General features: G+C 40.3%; 5 protein-coding genes across 7 annotated transcripts; 1 reads left to right on the top strand and 4 right to left on the bottom strand.

Moving 5' to 3' along the window:
• Nucleotides 1–300: 300 nt before the first annotated feature.
• LOC146505167 (glycine N-acyltransferase-like protein 3) lies at nucleotides 301–4,331 on the bottom strand. 2 transcript variants are annotated; one of them, XM_085182707.1, is made up of 5 exons: nucleotides 3,637–4,330; nucleotides 3,455–3,562; nucleotides 3,238–3,358; nucleotides 2,857–2,989; nucleotides 303–1,642 (listed from the first exon to the last, which is right to left on the bottom strand). In XM_085182707.1, the coding sequence occupies exons 1-5, from the start codon at nucleotides 3,709–3,711 to the stop codon at nucleotides 1,222–1,224; spliced, it is 858 nt and encodes a 285-aa protein (XP_085038833.1). In that variant the 5' UTR covers nucleotides 3,712–4,330; the 3' UTR covers nucleotides 303–1,221. The 2 variants fall into 2 exon arrangements, with proteins under 2 accessions (XP_085038834.1, XP_085038833.1); XM_085182708.1 differs by lacking the exon at nucleotides 3,455–3,562 and having other exon boundaries at nucleotides 301–1,642; nucleotides 3,637–4,331.
• A 1,083-nt stretch (nucleotides 4,332–5,414) lies between these two features.
• LOC146505166 (cystatin-like) lies at nucleotides 5,415–7,204 on the bottom strand. 2 transcript variants are annotated; one of them, XM_085182710.1, is made up of 3 exons: nucleotides 6,999–7,197; nucleotides 6,282–6,392; nucleotides 5,415–5,830 (listed from the first exon to the last, which is right to left on the bottom strand). In XM_085182710.1, exons 1-3 carry the CDS (start codon nucleotides 7,194–7,196, stop codon nucleotides 5,696–5,698), a joined length of 444 nt encoding a protein of 147 aa, XP_085038836.1. In that variant the 5' UTR covers nucleotide 7,197; the 3' UTR covers nucleotides 5,415–5,695. The 2 variants fall into 2 exon arrangements, with proteins under 2 accessions (XP_085038836.1, XP_085038837.1); XM_085182711.1 differs by lacking the exon at nucleotides 5,415–5,830 and having other exon boundaries at nucleotides 5,937–6,392; nucleotides 6,999–7,204.
• Nucleotides 7,205–7,756: 552 nt separating this feature from the next.
• On the bottom strand, nucleotides 7,757–10,637 carry LOC146505165 (glycine N-acyltransferase-like protein 3). The gene is made up of 5 exons (XM_085182709.1): nucleotides 9,772–10,637; nucleotides 9,590–9,697; nucleotides 9,374–9,494; nucleotides 9,010–9,121; nucleotides 7,757–7,870 (listed from the first exon to the last, which is right to left on the bottom strand). The coding sequence occupies exons 1-5, from the start codon at nucleotides 9,844–9,846 to the stop codon at nucleotides 7,786–7,788; spliced, it is 501 nt and encodes a 166-aa protein (XP_085038835.1). The 5' UTR covers nucleotides 9,847–10,637; the 3' UTR covers nucleotides 7,757–7,785.
• Nucleotides 10,638–10,765: 128 nt separating this feature from the next.
• On the bottom strand, nucleotides 10,766–12,470 carry cst3 (cystatin C (amyloid angiopathy and cerebral hemorrhage)). The gene is made up of 3 exons (XM_085182712.1): nucleotides 12,195–12,470; nucleotides 11,481–11,591; nucleotides 10,766–11,176 (listed from the first exon to the last, which is right to left on the bottom strand). Exons 1-3 carry the CDS (start codon nucleotides 12,390–12,392, stop codon nucleotides 11,096–11,098), a joined length of 390 nt encoding a protein of 129 aa, XP_085038838.1. The 5' UTR covers nucleotides 12,393–12,470; the 3' UTR covers nucleotides 10,766–11,095.
• A 1,242-nt stretch (nucleotides 12,471–13,712) lies between these two features.
• Nucleotides 13,713–16,734, top strand: ephx5 (epoxide hydrolase 5). The gene is given in 11 exon segments (XM_085182705.1): nucleotides 13,713–13,843; nucleotides 13,971–14,034; nucleotides 14,122–14,338; nucleotides 14,419–14,599; nucleotides 14,688–14,897; nucleotides 14,971–15,100; nucleotides 15,387–15,598; nucleotides 15,740–15,848; nucleotides 16,099–16,184; nucleotides 16,187–16,223; nucleotides 16,315–16,734. Coding segments are annotated over 10 exon segments (1,407 nt in total). The 5' UTR covers nucleotides 13,713–13,843; nucleotides 13,971–14,011; the 3' UTR covers nucleotides 16,517–16,734.
• Nucleotides 16,735–16,810: the final 76 nt, after the last annotated feature.

The raw sequence follows: 16,810 nt of genomic DNA, 5'->3' as shown, positions 1-16,810 counted from the left end.
TTGGAGAACCATGGATAGTATTAATTGCACTGGTGTTTAAAATTAACGATCATCGCATACGTGGGAAAGACATCCAACAATAGACCACTTCTTTATTGCACAGCAGAAGAAAAGGAGAAGTTGCGAAAGATACACTTTTGCTAATCATTGTTATACAAGCCAGAAAACATCAAGAGCGACTTTCATTGCTCTTTTTGTTAAATCTTCTGGCTCCTGTAATGTTTGATTGTAAGCCTCATTGCCTGGGGAATCATTTTATTGGGTCACCTTATTGAATTTGGTGACCCTGCTTTTGGCTTATAAGTTTCTTCCACCTCATTTCTCCACTAATAACATAATTAACCCCGCTCAGCTGTCCTCACCAGCAGATCACATAACTGTCTCATATTTACTCAGATGGGAACATTAACTGGTTCCTCAAGCCTTGGTCAACAGACAGGAGAGAACCTTCCAGTCTTGCCTACCTCATGGTTACACAGACAAGTTAGCTTTATTTGCTCCCCTCAGTTTTTAATGAAGTACTAAACTGTCCCTAGTTTTAGAAGCATATTAGCTTCAGTTTGAAATGTTTGTACGTAATTATAATGTTAGTTGTTTTTTATGATTCACAGCTGATTTAGCCAGATAAATGCAAAGGGTTGTGTCAGGAACCCAGGAAGAAAGTCTTTATGCAGATCAGGATAATTCCACAACAGAGTAGCCAAAGCTCAGATTGAGGTTAATGAGCCGGTGTGGTGACCCCCTTAAAGAAAGCAGCTTAATGAACAATATGAAGCTACTGAGTATAAATCAGTGCAGCTCTGTTTTATTTAAACTTCTCCTTTAAATGCTTTAATATTATTAAAAGTTTACATCATTGTCTCTGTTGTGCAGGTAATGTGATTGACTTGATTGTTTCTAGGCAAAAAGTTATCAAAAGTGGGGATTGAGCCTATTTAGAGAAGATTACTTTTGGAGTTGATCCAGGAAGTTGTGGAAAGTTTCTTTACTATTCTGAAATAGGGAAAAAGTGGACATTTCACACCATATTTTGATAAATATATCAAAATGAAATTCAGAGAAGTTGGCTTGACCCAAAAGCAAGCCCCAAGGAAACAGTGTCTTCTCCAAGAAACAGACCAGAAGTGATCACACTTTTATAAATAAGTGGGTTGCATTCATTTGAATTCTATTTTTATAAATGAAGAAGGCGCGACCTGATAAAAATGTTGGACGTACATTTCAAAGATGTTGACTCCAATCTGAAAAATTGAACTCTAACCATGCAGCCCTGTAAGAAGGATCCTCAATGAAGCCCAGGTTTTTAAAGAGTTTGTAGGACAGCACATTGTCTTCTTCTATGTAGCAGTACACCGGGTAACCCTCAGCATGGAGTCTCTTGGCTAAAATGCTAATCAGGATTTTGGCATAGCCTTTCCCTCTGTGCTCTGGCAGCGTATACAAGATTCCCAGAGCACAGTAATCATACACAAGTATCCAGGACACGGGTTGACCCTGGCTGTCTGTGATGCAGCATGATGGGAAGTTACTGGTTAGGTTTTCAATGGTCCTGTAACCCTTCTCATCTCCTCCAAACTTCCAGGTTTTATTCACCAAGTCAACGTGGGAAAGGTTTAGAGACGAAATCCTCGACTCAAGCTCACTGTAGAACGAAAAACCAAAGATGTTGAGAAGCAATATAATTTACATTGCTCTGAAGCATATTTACAGTCATAGAGAAAAAATGTACAGTCTCCTTAAAGTCTAATATTTTATATATAACTACATAATAAACATCATTTGGTCCTGAATAGAGCTTAAATTAAGGTAAATACAACCACAGATCAACAAAACATAAAATAATACACTGTGCTGTTGTTTATTGAACAAATACAGAGCCAAAATGCAGAAGCAGTATGTGAAAAACTAAGTATACTATTACTATTGAACCTGATCTCGCTGCAAAACATGTAATAAACATGCCGGTCCACCGTGTCCATTTGTCGCTTTGCCTCTCCAAGCCATGAAATGTACATGCATGTAGAAGTTACAGTAATCTGCAGTAAGTGTTTAAAAAGACAGTACTAACACATTTACATCATGTAAATACATACTAGCCGACTACCTTAATATTTTCTGACGATTAATGACCCTGCAATGTACTTAATACATTTCAAATTTTGGAGGGGCTAAGTGTGAAATGGGTGTTTTTGCCTTGATACTGGGTTTTACTATTTCCACTGAATGAGGAAGGTAAGCAGCAGTCAGATGTTGATAATCAAAGTATCAGAAGAAATTGTGTAAACCTCTATAAAAGCAGAAGCTTGAGCAGTTTGCTGGTAAGTTGTGTGTTAACACGATGCCAAGTAGGAATAATATTAAAGAGGCAATTATTAAAACCCATTAGTCTGGGAAGCCAAAGGACTGGGGCACCTTGCAGTCTTTGAGTAGACCACTGTATATTCCTCTGTATGTTAAAGCATTGTAGCGTTACATGTGGCGACATCCGGCTGACAGCTAAAGACGGGCCCAAAATGGGTCATCCAACATGATAATGATCCCAAGCAAAGCAATAAATCTACAACAGAATGACTGAAAAGAACAGATGGAACAAAGTCCAGACCTCAACCTGACTGAAATGCTGTGGCAGAACCTTATTACACAGCTTCTGCTTTATGGCTTAGTTTTTGTTAGGTCATGACAGTGTAATATGTTGTGTGACCTCATTTTAAGACTTGCTAAAGACAGGCATTAAAAAAAATGCCGATATGTATAACCTTACAACTGACACAGGATGGTCTTTTTTTTAACGTGTTTCTAAAATCATAACTTATACACAGATATAACTTAAAGTGCATCTTAATTATCAAATTATACCTGTCAACCACTGGCATGTGGAGATGGTTGGTGTCTGGCAAATACAGAAGATGCACCAAAGTATAGACTTTGTGGTTCACTCTTCTGTCAGAAGACACTTGTTTAAGCATTGGTGCATGGGAAACATCAAGCCCTGTCGAATGGAAAGTATTCACATGAATTTCTTTCTCTTCTTTTTCCTTGCAAGAGGTTATCCAAGCAGTTTGTATTTAATGCAGGAAAAATGTCCATATGAATATTCAACTTTTTATTAGAATATTGTACAAAGTGTGTGTTTTGTCTATAAAACTGTATGTGTAAATAGTAACAGCTGTCAAATGTAGTGACGTAAAAGCCACCGTATTTATTTCGTGCTTATTTTCTGCAGTGATCTGAGCTCACCTCCTATCATGAAATAAGTGCTCCAATCAACTGCATTCTCGTCTGTCAGCATTTTCCTCAAACTCTGTTCATCCGTGCTGTAGTATGCCATCTTTTTATTGAAATTCACGGCACGCTTGTTCTGTGAAATAAACAAAAGCTGTCACAATCACGTGACAAACGAAAGATTTCCGTCGAGAAAAGCTGTCCACAGTTTTCCGACGGGATTTAAACACACCTCGGGGTCCGGTCTGCAGATGATAACTTTAAAATCAGGCCACTTATCGACCACAACTTCCAGTATAGTCGGTTTGTTCCTGTTGATTCCGTACAGGAAACCGTACACCTGAAAGCATGAAGCACCGTTAAGCGCTGCTGAGGCTGTAAAGCACAAAGACACGCGGTTTATGTCGCAGATACCTTATAACTCTTCGGTAAGTGTTTGAGCAGAACTCCTTCAGCGACCTGCAGCTCGTCTCTGTTCAGGACCTTCATGTTTGGATACCGGAGTTTTCTTACTAATGCACTTTAAACAACCTGCTGTTTTAAAACATCCCAATCCACCAAAATGGAGAAACCTTTATAAATTATTAACAGTTTAGGCAAAGTCCGTAGGGTTACGATATGACCGCATTGCTCCGGTTGTGAACTTGTGAAATAAACGTAGCAGGCCACTTCCTGTCATAAAAAATAACTTCGTTAATTCACCGCCAGAAGTTTTAATTAAAAAAAATATGCTCGAAATACAAATGCACATCTCAGCTCTCCCCCTGTAGCTGAATAAGCCTAAAGTGAGTTTTCTTTTCTTCACTGAGTTCAACCACTTACAATCAGTCTTTATTTGTTGTAGTTCCATCATATTCTGCACAGCTTATCTTATTGGTCAATTTTAATGGTTTAATTTTGACCTGCTGTTAGACAAAAACTCCCCTCTTTTCCAAAGTGATTAAAAGTGTAACTGCTCTATCCACCAACTCCTTATAGATGTTGAAAAGAATGTGAATGGCATTTTCTGTTGTCAGTCATGTCTGTCCCAGACAGTGTTGGTCAAGTTACTTGAAAAAAGTAATCAGTAACTAATTACTGATTACTTCCCCAAAGGGTAATCCCGTTACTTTACTGATTACTTATTTTCAAAAGTAATTAATTACTTAGTTACTTAGTTTTAAAAACACGATTTATAACCTGAATAGGTGATAAAGCGATAGATCTTTCAGCCCAATTCTACTTTTTCTGCATAATCCATCATACAAAATGTAATCAAATGGAAAAGTCCCTTTTTAAAACTTGTTTTGTTAGTTTTAATCTTTTAACTTTATGCATCAAGCAAAATTTAATTATATGCAACATTCTCCGACTTGAATAAATTAGTTTAACATTTAAACCTATTTTCTGCACATTCCAGCACATAAAATATTTTTTTGTGTGTGTTTACACTCACTCTTTCAAATAGATGCCAGTAAAACACAGCAGAAAATAAATAAAGTCACAGACTAGCGGTCCTGTGGCTCTATTTTCACCTGTAAAGCAGGAGTAGGATAGGCAGAGGTTTACCCTGGTGCAGTTGTGCCGCAACGGTCAGTGGAAGAATCCGCGAGTTTCTCTTTGAATTTCCCATTACGTCGTAGCTACTCGGTGCTTGCTTGGAAGTTTAGGGGTTTTTTTTCGCTGTAAAAAGAAGTTTTCTTCCCACGCACAACAGACACTAATGTTTTTGTAACTTTTTATGGAATCAAACTCAAAGTAAGGTCAGTACTTCCACGCTTTAAACGCTGCACGCTCATACTCTCTCCCGCACAAGATATATTATCCATTGTCGATCTGCACACAGCTGTTGTCACGAAAGTCACACTCGCCTACGTCACTGTCATGAGACATTCTCGCAAAAAAAAATCACGGTTTTAGTAACGCAGTAACGCAGCGTTCCTATGGGAAAGTAACGGTAATCTAATTACCGTCTTTGCAATAGTAATCCCTTACTTTACTCGTTACTTGAAAAAAGTAATCGGATTACAGTAACACGTTACTTGTAACGCGTTACTGCCCATCTCTGGTCCCAGATTTGTTTACATTCTCCTTCCTCTTAGTCAGTGGGTAGGTATCCAGAGAACTCATCACCATCAACGACAACAAAGAAGCTCTATTGAGCTAAAACGTCATCCTTGTGTGCATTTACCACATGGACACAATAAAGTTTGTGTGCAACTTTGACTTTATTTCAAAACTGAATTATCTGGGGGGAAAAAAGCAGCTCGTAATCAATTTGGCTACACAACAGTTTGTTACTTGCTTGGTTCACTGATGAGGCAAAGTTGCTTCTTTAAAAATCAGGGAGACCTAGTTTGTAACACTGGATAGTGGATTTTGGAAATTTAAAACAAGTTTAACTAGTTAATCAGTGCAGTAGTAAAGGCAGCAAATACTAACATTAATATATTTATTCCACCTACAGGAAAGTGCATTGCAGTCTAAGAGAAGATTATTTTGACACAAAGTTAAGATTTCCCAAGCGTTCTAGTTCTAGTGTCCCACGTTGTTGGCAATCATTCGTCAGTAACTGAAATGGAATGTGATTAAACCATGGGCACCACACTACGAATGTGCACAGGTAGGTCTGAAAGAAAAAACAGACAATACATTTAACATTAGGATCTTTCAGGTGGTGTTATTTACACATAAATGCTGTAGGTTTTTTTGTTATCCAATAGCATAATGTCTATTGAGAACATGAGTATTTAACGATCAGATTAATATGCATTACACACTCAAAGGGATTCACAGCAACATCGCGACAAGAGGGCAGCAGAACAGTTCTATAAAACTATGTCAAGTATGCAGAAAAATGTTGATTTATTATTATGAAATAAAAAACAAAACATAGAAACATCAGAAATCAATTTGTTTCAGATGATCACTTTTCAACAGGACACCGGCCGTCAGCTGCAAAAAGATCTGCGTTGAGCAAATCATTTCCACTGTGAATGCAGCTTTAGTTACAAGGCTGCTGCATGATGTTTAAGAACAGATCAAATATCTTGCTTCTTTTGAGAAGATGCCATCAGTACCTGAAACTTTGCCTGGTATGCGTGGATTGCACACACTTGATCGACGCCATACTTTCTGCAAGGGGTCTTTACCATCTTCACAGTTATGACGTACTTCGTGCCAATGAACCCCTGTAATGGGAAAGAAAGAATTACAGCAAATGAACCCCTCCTCTTCTTCCTCTTTAAACACCCCTACTGTCCCCTGTGAGCCAAGAAGCTCACCAATGACTAGAGAAAACACAAACATCAACACATTGCTATGGTAGCCTTGCCTCAGGTTTCAAGAGGAGAGCCAAATAAACTTTTAAAAAACATGACTCATCAGCATATTAACCAATCTTTAGCAAAGATGTGCTTTTTGTCGGGTTCCTTTTTTTTCTAAACCCACACTGTTCTTTTGTTCGGGCGGGCCAATGGCTGCCTCAACACAAGCATACAAAACATTGCCGACCTACTGTTAAAGCTAGGTTGAGAGGATGAGAGGATATTAACGTGACAAATTAAGAAGCCAGCCATATTTGGGGGGAGTACCAACGCCATTAAGAAGGCATATAGCAAGTAAATTGTATGTAACGGCCTCTAGGACCCTGGGACTTTAGTTTAGTAGTTAAAAGTGAAACCTTTAAAGGGTGCTTCACAGGCCTTTTCTTAAGGGCTCACATCACTACGATGGTTTACTGGATGGCTTTCCCCTAAAGAACAATTCAGTTATTCACGAATCTGACCGTTACTCACCTGTGACTGAACCTTGATCACTTTTACCACTTGCCTGATGTACAAGTCGTTGCTGTCTCTGTTGTGTTGGACGACGGCGAAGCGGAGAGCGTTTTGCACGTCTTTATCGTTGATATTAGCGTCTGTCAAGTCCCCACCCGGGAACCCATACCCAACGGTCAAAATGGCCGCAAGAACAGTCAAAGCGACCTTCCACATCTTGTTTCTGTTGCCTAACAAACACACAGGAGACGAAGTGAAACACTCCCCACCGTGCCCTCCCAGTTATATCAACATGGACATCACCGTGCCGGAGGAGTGGCACATCTGGCACATCTTGCAGCCAATCGGCAATCCCCACAGCAGAGAAATGTGACTACTATGGAGTGTTAGGGTTGAAAATGATTAAATAAAGCTGTTTTTATTATTTTTAAATACACAACGCAATGTGCTCATAAACGAGTTGGCCCTCTAGGTTTTGAGGGTTAAAACGACTTGTCCAGTTGTATGTGTGGGCTGAAATATTGACAATGAACATAGAGCGCTTGAGGGTTTTTGCTACATGCTTACACGTCACACTAGATAATGTTTAGAAGGATATTCTCTCGCCAAAGGGAGTTTGAACAGAATGTCCTGAACTAGATATATAAAATCAGTAGTAGGATAATAATAAAATAATCAAGGCTAGGCAGGGAGGTGTTTTCGTATCTGTCTCTGTCATTCCTCGAAAAAAGAGCAAACAACGGGATCAGGATGAGCGGATGTAAGCAGAAGAAGACAGACATAATAATTATTTGTTATTGTTGGGTTACAAAAACTGTACAACCTGATCAGGGTTATCCTTCGTGTGAAGACAGATGGCTGTGTTCACATCGAGGTCCTTGTAATTCCAACTGCCGGAGCAAATTAAATATTTTAAACGACACATATTTCTCCTGTACTTCCTTCTGAAGAAAACTGAACATGACAGGAAAAGAGGAAACTATTGAACATGTTATGTCTGTGAAGGTTCTCATGTTATATGACACTGACAGAAAAATCAGGTGGCGAGAAGACAACTGTCCCAAAACCTCAGTAATATAAAAACAAAACAAGATCTTATTGATTTACTGCAAAAGGACTTGAGTGAAAGTTATCAGGACTTATTCCAGTTTGTTAAAGAGGGTAAATTGTTTGGGAGGATTTGAGTTTGTTTGTTTTTTTGAGCGACGTCCAGTCCATACTCCAGACCAGTTGATGGCGGTAATGCCCCATCTGTTGTTTGCCAACCGCCAATAACATTTAGAAGGAGAATAAAAATAAGAAAAGTCCCGCAGCAGAGATCGTGTATCCAGGCTGTTGCTGTGAACTCGTTCAGGCTCTTTGCGTCTGCACAACCAGCACTCAACTGCCCACGGTTAGCTGCGAAAAATCAAACAACTTATTTGATTTGATTTCCGCACATGCGACTTTTGAAGTGCTGTGACGCGTTAACAAAAAAAAAAAAAAAAAAAAAGGGGAAAAAAGCATTCTTGACCTCTGTCCCATTGTCCAAGTCTATAGTCACCTGTGGACGCCCACTCTTGGAACAGCATGATGCAAAAACTGCAGATTTTGGAGTAGGGACGCACTTAACTCTACACTTTAGACGAGTCGGAATTGAACCCTAACCCTCACTAGGCACAAGACACTTTAACATCCCACTCGCACGATGTACATTTTCAGATTTTCAATTGAAAATTTCCAGATTGTTATATAATTCACTTACTGTACATAATGTCCTCTTTTTGTATATAATTTACTTACTGTATATAATGTTCTCTTTTTTGCACAGTCGAGGAGCGTTTCAGGACACATTTCACTGCTTGTTGTACTCGTATAACTAGGCATGTGACAAATAAAAATCTTGACTCTTAAATTTGGGTCCTTTCCAGCTTGCCGCACACAGACGTTTCATGACAGACACAGGGTGTACTGTCTTTTTTGGTTTATTTTTAAATCATAACTTATACACAGATATAACTTAAAGCGAATCTTAATGATCAGATTATACCTGTCATACGTTGGCATGTGGAGATGGTTGGTGTCTGGCAAATACAGATGCACCGCAGTATAGACTTTGTGGTTCACTCTTCTGCCAGAAGACACTTGGGAAACATCAAACCCTGTCAAATGGAAAGTATTTACATTAATTTCTTTCTCTCCTTTTTATTAGGTTTATTTAGGTTATCCAAGCAGTTTGTATTTAATGCAGGAAAAATGTCCATATGATTATTAAACTTTTTATTAGAATATTGTACAAAGTGTGTGTTTTGTCTATAAAACTGTATGTGTAAATAGTAACAGCTGTCAAATGTAGTGACGTAAAAGCCACCGTATTTATTTCGTGCTTATTTTCTGCAGTGATCTGAGCTCACCTCCTATCATGAAATAAGTGCTCAAATCAACTGCATTCTCGTCTGTCAGCATTTTCCTCAAACTCTGTTCATCCGTGCTGTAGTATGCCATCTCTTTATTGAAATTCACGGCACGCTTGTTCTGTGAAATAAACAAAAGCTGTCACAATCATGCGACATGGAAAGATTTCAGGCTTGAAAAGTTGTCCACAGTTTTCCGACGGGATTTAAACACACCTCGGGGTCCGGTCTGCAGATGATAACTTTAAAATCAGGCCACGTATCGACCACAACTTCCAGTGTAGTCGGTTTGTTCCTGTTGATTCCGTACAGGAAACCGTACACCTGAAAGCATGAAGCACCGTTAAGCGCTGCTGAGGCTGTAAAGCACAAAGACACGCGGTTTATGTCGCAGATACCTTATAACTCTTCGGTAAGTGTTTGAGCAGAACTCCTTCAGCGACCTGCAGCTCGTCTCTGTTCAGGACCTTCATGTTTGGATACCGGAGTTTTCTTACTAATGCACTTTAAACAACCTGCTGTTTTAAAACATCCCAATCCACCAGAATGGAGAAACCTTTATAAATTATTAACAGTTTAGGCAAAGTCCGTAGGGTTACGATATGACCGCATTGCTCCGGTTGTGAACTTGTGAAATAAACGTAGCAGGCCACTTCCTGTCATAAAAATAACTTCGTTAATTCACCGTCAGAAGTTTTTTTTTTTTTTTTTTAAATATGCGTATTAGTTTTCTATTGCGTAAGAAAAGATATGAAATCTGTTAGCGTGTTCATGGAGTGTTCAGGAAAAATAAATATAAAATATAGAAATGTATTTTTCCACTTATTGTATCCCAACAACTTTAAAAAGTGGGACAAAGACTGTGCTTGTCTGGGACACGTAGATGACTGCTGAGAAGTGGTGTGTTTGGAGTTGAGTGCGTGAAGGACAAATGCACATCTCCCTCTTCCTCTGTAGTTGAATTAGCCTACACTGACTTCCATCTCTTACAAGCAATCTGTATTTGCTGTAGTTCCATCATATTCTGCACAGTTTGTGTCTTATTGGTCACTTTTAATTTTGAGTACAGGGCGCCAAACCTGCACTTGACCCATGATCTGACATCAAGCTTCTGCGTTGACTTCAACTGCTCTATCCACCAACGTTTGGGTAGACTGAGAGCAGTGGGAGAGTGGTTAAACAAAGCTCCTTATAGATGTTATAGATGATGAAAAATAATGTGAATGGCATTTTCTGTTGTCAGTCATGTCTGTCCCAGATTTGTTTACATTCTCCTTCCTCTTAGTCAGTGGGTAGGTATCCAGAGAACTCATCACCATCAACGACAACAAAGAAGCTCTATTGAGCTAAAACGTCGTCCTTGTGTGCATTTACCACACGGACACATTAAAGTTTATGTGCAAGTTTGTCTTTATTTTAAAACTTATCTGAAAAAAAGCAGCTAACGATCAATTTGACTACACAAAAGTTTATTTGCTTGGTTTACTGATGAGGCAAAGTTGCTTCTTTAAAAATCAGGGAGACCTAGTTTGTAACACTGGATAGTTAATTTTGGAAATTTAAAACAAGTTTAACTAGTTAAGCAGTGCAGTAGTAAAGGAAGCAAATACTAATATTAATATATTTATTCCACCTACAGGAAAGTGCATTGCAGTCTAAGAGAAGATTATTTTGACAGGTAAGATTTCCCAAGCGTTCTCGTTCTAGTGTCCCACGTAGATCTCAGTGTTTGCATTCATTCTTCTCTAACTCAATGGAATTAAGCCATGGGCGGCTCCACACTTCGAATGTGCACTGGTAGGGCTGAAAGGAAAAACAGACAATACATTTAACATTAGGATCTTTCAGGTGGTGTTATCAAGTCATGTCAAGTACGCAAAATTTGTTTTGATTTATTATTATGAAATAAAAGACAAAACATAGAAACATCAGAAATCAATTTGTTTCAGATGATCACTTTTCAACAGGACACCGGCCGTCAGCTGCAAAGAGATGTACATCGAGCAAATCACTTCCAGTGTGAATGCAGCTTTAGTTACAAGGCTGCTGCATGATGTTTAAGAACAGATCAAATATCTTGCTTCTTTTGAGAAGATGCCATCAGTACCTTAGCCTTTGCCTGGTCTGCGTGGATTGCACACACTTCCTCTACACCACCCTTTCTGCAGGGGGTCTTTGCCATCTTCACAGTTATGACGTACTTGATGCCAGCGACCACCTGTAATGGGAAAGAAAATTGAATACAAGACTTACAGCAAGTTAACTACTCCTCCTCTTCCTCTTTAAACCGCCCGTGAGCCAAGGAGCTCACCAATGACTAGAAAAAACACAAACATCAACACACTGCTACGCTAGCCTTGTCTCAGGGTTCAAGAGGAGAGCCAAATAAACTTAAAAAAATAATAAATACATGACTCGTCAGCATATTAACCAATCTTTAGCAAAGATGTGCTTTTCGTCGGGTTCCTTTTTTTTTTCTAAACCCACACTGCTCTTTTGTTCAGGCGGGCCAATGGCTGCCTCCACACAGGTACACAGAACATTGCAGACCTACTGCTAAAGCTAGGTTGAGAGGATTAGGGAAGATTAAAGAGGCCAGCCATATTTTGGGGAGTACCAACGTCATTAAGAAGGCATATAGCAAGTAAATTGTATGTAACGGCCTCTAGGACCCTGGGACTTTAGTTTAGTAGTTAAAAGTGAAACCATTAAAGGGTGCTTCGCAGGCCTTTTCTTAAGGGCTCACATCACTACGATGGTTTACTGGATGGCTTTCCCCTAAAGAACAATTCAGTTATTCACGAATCTGACCGTTACTCACCTGTGACTGAACGCTGATCACTTCCGCCACTTGACTGAGGTACGCATCGTTGCTGCCTCTGTTGTGTTGGACGACGGCGAAGCGGAGAGCGTTTTGCACATTTTCATCCTTGATATTGGCGTCTCTAAAGCCCCCGACCAGGGTCCCATACCCAACGGCCAAAGCGGCCGCAAGAACAGTCAAAGCGACCTTCCACATCTTGTATCTTTTACCTAACAAACACACAGGAGACGAGGTGAAACACTCCCCACCGTGCCCTCCCAGTTATATCAACATCGACGTCACCGCGCGCGAGGAGTGGCATATCTCGCAGCGAATCGGCAATCCCCGCAGCAGAGATCGGGTCTGATCTAGTAATGGGATTTCCGGCTCTTTTTAGAGATCCGGCTCTTTCGGTTCGACTCACTAAAAAGACCCGGCTCTTTCGGATCCGAACCGGCTCTTCAGGTTGTTTTGTTGCCGCACAAAAGGAATTACTAACGTAAAAAAAAAGTGGGTTTATTTATATATGTTTATATATAAATATATGCGGTGGCCCCTAGAGACAAAACACGTACAAACTCCAAAACACATTTCTAGCATGAACTGAACTTCCAAAGCAGAGCTACTAGATCACTTAAATTACACAATTGAAAGCATGTGTGTATTGTTTGTGTATTTATACACAGGCACTCATGTATATTCAAATAATCAAAAAAAAAAAGTTAATTTACCTGTTACTACCACACACCAAATCCGGTCATTGGTACTTGCTGGCTTGTGTAGCCACTAGGTAACAAAAGCTCAACACTGCGCCCAGCATCCTGGAGCACTTCTGTTGTCTTTTGTACGTGTTTTGAGTTTTTACGTGCTTCTGAGTTTGTACGTGCTTTGGAGTTTGTACGTGCTTCGGAGTTTGTACGTGTTTTTACGTGCTTCGGAGTTTGTACGTGATTTGAAGTTTGTATGTGCTTTGTCTCTAGGGGCCACCATAAATATACTTTTATTTATTCACTCCACATAAAATGTAATAAATAAATCATATAATACAAAAACCAACTATTCACATTTCAACTTTTAACTATTTAAAATTTCAGCTTTTTCCTTTTAAACAAATTCAAAATGAAACGACACAAAACACTGCAAACCACAACACAATTAAATATAAATTAAAATATGAAAACAAAATGAAGATGCATATTCTCTGTCATATGGGCCCGCATGAAAAAACTTTCTGAATCCTTTATCATCTGCAACCGAAAATAGTTGTGGATGATTACTATACCTTTCTAATGCGACATTGTTGTCCCTGGCTCTCTTTCTCTCTCTCTCCCTCTGGCTCTGTTCCTGTGCTACTGAGTGTAACTACGTCCCTCAAAGCACAAGGCTCGCGTGCGGAGTGAAGCGAAAAAAAATGCGAGAGAGAGAGAGAGAGAGAGGCTGAGAGAAAGAAAAAAAAAAACCCCACGTGACGGCGCGCGATAAGGAGCCGGCTCGCGTCGTTCACTTCAAAGAGTCGGCTCTAAGAGCCATTTCGTTCGCGAACGACCCATCACTAGTCTGATCCAGGCTGTTGTTGCGAACTCACTCGCACTCTTTGCGTCTGCACAACTAGCACCCAGCTGCCCGCGGTTATCTGCAGAAATCAAACTACTCATATCGAAAACAAGGTATGTTTAATCGTGCTGGGATTTGATTTCAGCACACGCGACTTTTGAAGCGCTTTGCTGCGGACAAAAAGGGGAACAAAAAACCCCAAAAACAAACAGCATTCTTGACCTATGTCCCATTGTCCAGGTCTAAAGTCACCTGTGGACGCCCACTTCTGGAACAGCACGATGCAGAGACTGCAGGTTTTGAAGTAGGGAGGCACTTAACTTTACAGTTATACGGACAAATAAATAGATTGTTCTTTAAGTTTCCCCTAATATTTTCCCACACTTTGCAGGGACACTTTCTTTGGCTTGAGTGCTGTTCAGCAGCAGCAGCTACTGATCGGCTCAGCCGTGGCAGCAGGTGGAATAATGGCCTACATAGTTTACAAAAGAAAAAAAACAAGAACCATTCCTTTAGGGGACGGATGGTGGGGAGTGGGGGAGAAGACACTATCAGAAGATCAGAAAATCTACCCTTTTCAAGTGGAGACCTCAGACAAAGAGATCGAGGTAGGTTTGAGCTGGTAATCCAACTTCTGAATGAACAATATTTGGGCACATTTATGCAAAGCAATCTTCTTGATCAACAGGATCTCTATGAGCGCATCGACAGGACACGCTACGCAGATCCTTTAGAAGATGGCAAGTTCCACTATGGCTTCAATTCCACTTATATGAAGAAAGTTGTTTCCTATTGGAGACACGAGTTTGACTGGAAAAAGCAGGTGGCTGTGCTCAACAAGTATCCACACTTCAAAACCAAAATAGAAGGTACATAACAGCTCAGCAGTGAGTATACTGGATGTACGTCAACCCACACAGATATTATTAATCTTGTTGTTTTGCTTTCATGTGTCAGGACTAGACGTGCACTTTATCCATGTGCATCCACCGCACTGCGAGAATCAGAAGGTTCTGCCCATCATGATCGTTCACGGCTGGCCCGGCTCCTTCTACGAGTTCTACAAGATTCTGCCGCTTCTCACGCAAAGCCGCGACGGTGTTGTGTTTGAGGTCATATGCCCATCTATCCCTGGCTACGGTTTCTCAGAAGCCTCTCATAAACAAGGTAGAATACCTCTACTAATTCTAAATAAATCTGGCAGAAGATATTCACAAATGTGTCTCCACTGCCGCTCCAGGGTTCAACAGCTTCGCCGCCGCCCGGATTTTCCTGAAGCTGATGGAGCGTTTGGGCTTCTCTCAGTTCTATCTGCAGGGAGGGGACTGGGGCTCGCTCATCACCACCAACATGGCACAGATGAAGCCTCAGTGAGTGCAACAAAAACAGAAAACATGCCACAGGTTACTCGCTGGAACAGAAAGTCCCTCACTCGCTTTGTGTTAATGGAAACATTGTGACAGTTCTTACTGGAACTGTGAAGCATTGTTTGCACTGTGCGGACAGATTTACAAAAAAACAAATAGCTGTGCAAATTCCTGAAGAGTGAAGCTGATTTAATGTGAAAACTGGCACTAACTAACATCACTCGCTGTGACCTTGGTAACGTTTTTTTTCTCTCGTCTTTTTTCCCCCCCCACCATTTCTCTTTTGCAGGTGCGTGAAGGGTCTCCACCTAAACATGTGTATGTCAAATAGCGGTTTCAAAGTGTTGTTGTCCTTGTTGATTGGTCCGTATCTGCCCTTCCTGGTTGGTTTGAGTCGGGAAGATGTTCGCCGGTTGTTCCCTTTCTTTGAGAAGAACGTCTTTGAGATGCTGAGAGAATCGGGGTACTTTCACATTCAGGCCACTAAACCAGATACTGCAGGTGTGAACATAACACAGTTTAGCAAGCTCAGTGTTTCTGATAGTCACAGTGACAGGATTAAAAGGTCAAACAGAAGCTAATGTAAGAGAATCGACCTTAAATTTAGTGATTTCAGCTCTTGATACCGCTTTATCGTTGCAGGCTGTGGGGTGAATGACTCTCCTGTAGGCTTGGCAGCCTGGATTTTGGAGAAGTTCTCCTCCTGGGCCGATCTGAAGAACAGAGATCTGGAGGACGGTGGGCTGGAGAGGTACAGTTTCTAAATTCTGGGACTGTGGAGATATTTAAATTAACAATTTGATCAATAATTGATTTTATGCAAATATTTTCGTTTTTTAAAAATATTGGTAAGTGTCCCTTTTCCTGACACTAGTCAACAGGGCAAGGATCGACCTAGATCGGTGCAGCTCTAACAATTGCAGATTATTGTTTTTCATTCAGCAAGATTTATGCGATAGCTGCTGGTTTGTGACTGATAAGAAATTGTGTCATCTGTGCAGAAAATTCAGCCTGGATGACCTCTTGACAAACGTCATGATCTACTGGACCACAGGCTCCATCACCTCGTCCATGCGCTTCTACAAAGAGAATTTGGGAGTAATCTTAACAACAGAGTAGATTTTAAGTACGTCGCTGTGTACTCTCCACACTACACATGAGTGTTTTACCATGTCATGTGATGCCTCTAATTATACATTATATATTTTTTGTTTTAGGACAGAGATTTTTGTGCCCACTGGCTTTGCAGCCTTTCCTAATGAGCTCAGGCACTGCCCCAAGTCATGGGCACAAATTAGGTACCGAAACCTCCAGTCCTACACTTTCATGCCCAGGGGTGGCCACTTTGCAGCCTTTGAAGAGCCCCAGCTGCTTGCTGACGACCTGTTCAATTTTGTGAAGAAGGTGGAGAAGTCCTGAAGCCCTCAGTGAACTCGCAGACCAGTTATAGCACATCTGTCCTTTATTATTTCAAGCAGGAGACATACAAATCCTTAAGTTGAACATTTTTACACCACGCAGCATCTTATTGCTTGATTCGTGACACTCAAATCATTTGCAAGCTTTTGATATATGTAAACATGCACAGATGACACTGGCATAAAGAAGTCTTGGTCATTAAAAATGTATTGCACTAATAGTGTGTGTTGCTCTGTGTTAAATGAGGACAAACATTCTTTTAAACGATAATTTGTAAAAGAAAAAAGGGTAGCA

Source organism: Neolamprologus multifasciatus, chromosome 13, assembly GCF_963576455.1.
Source record: "Neolamprologus multifasciatus chromosome 13, fNeoMul1.2, whole genome shotgun sequence".
Lineage (NCBI taxonomy): Eukaryota > Metazoa > Chordata > Actinopteri > Cichliformes > Cichlidae > Neolamprologus > Neolamprologus multifasciatus.
This window is presented reverse-complemented; position numbering and strand designations above follow the sequence as displayed.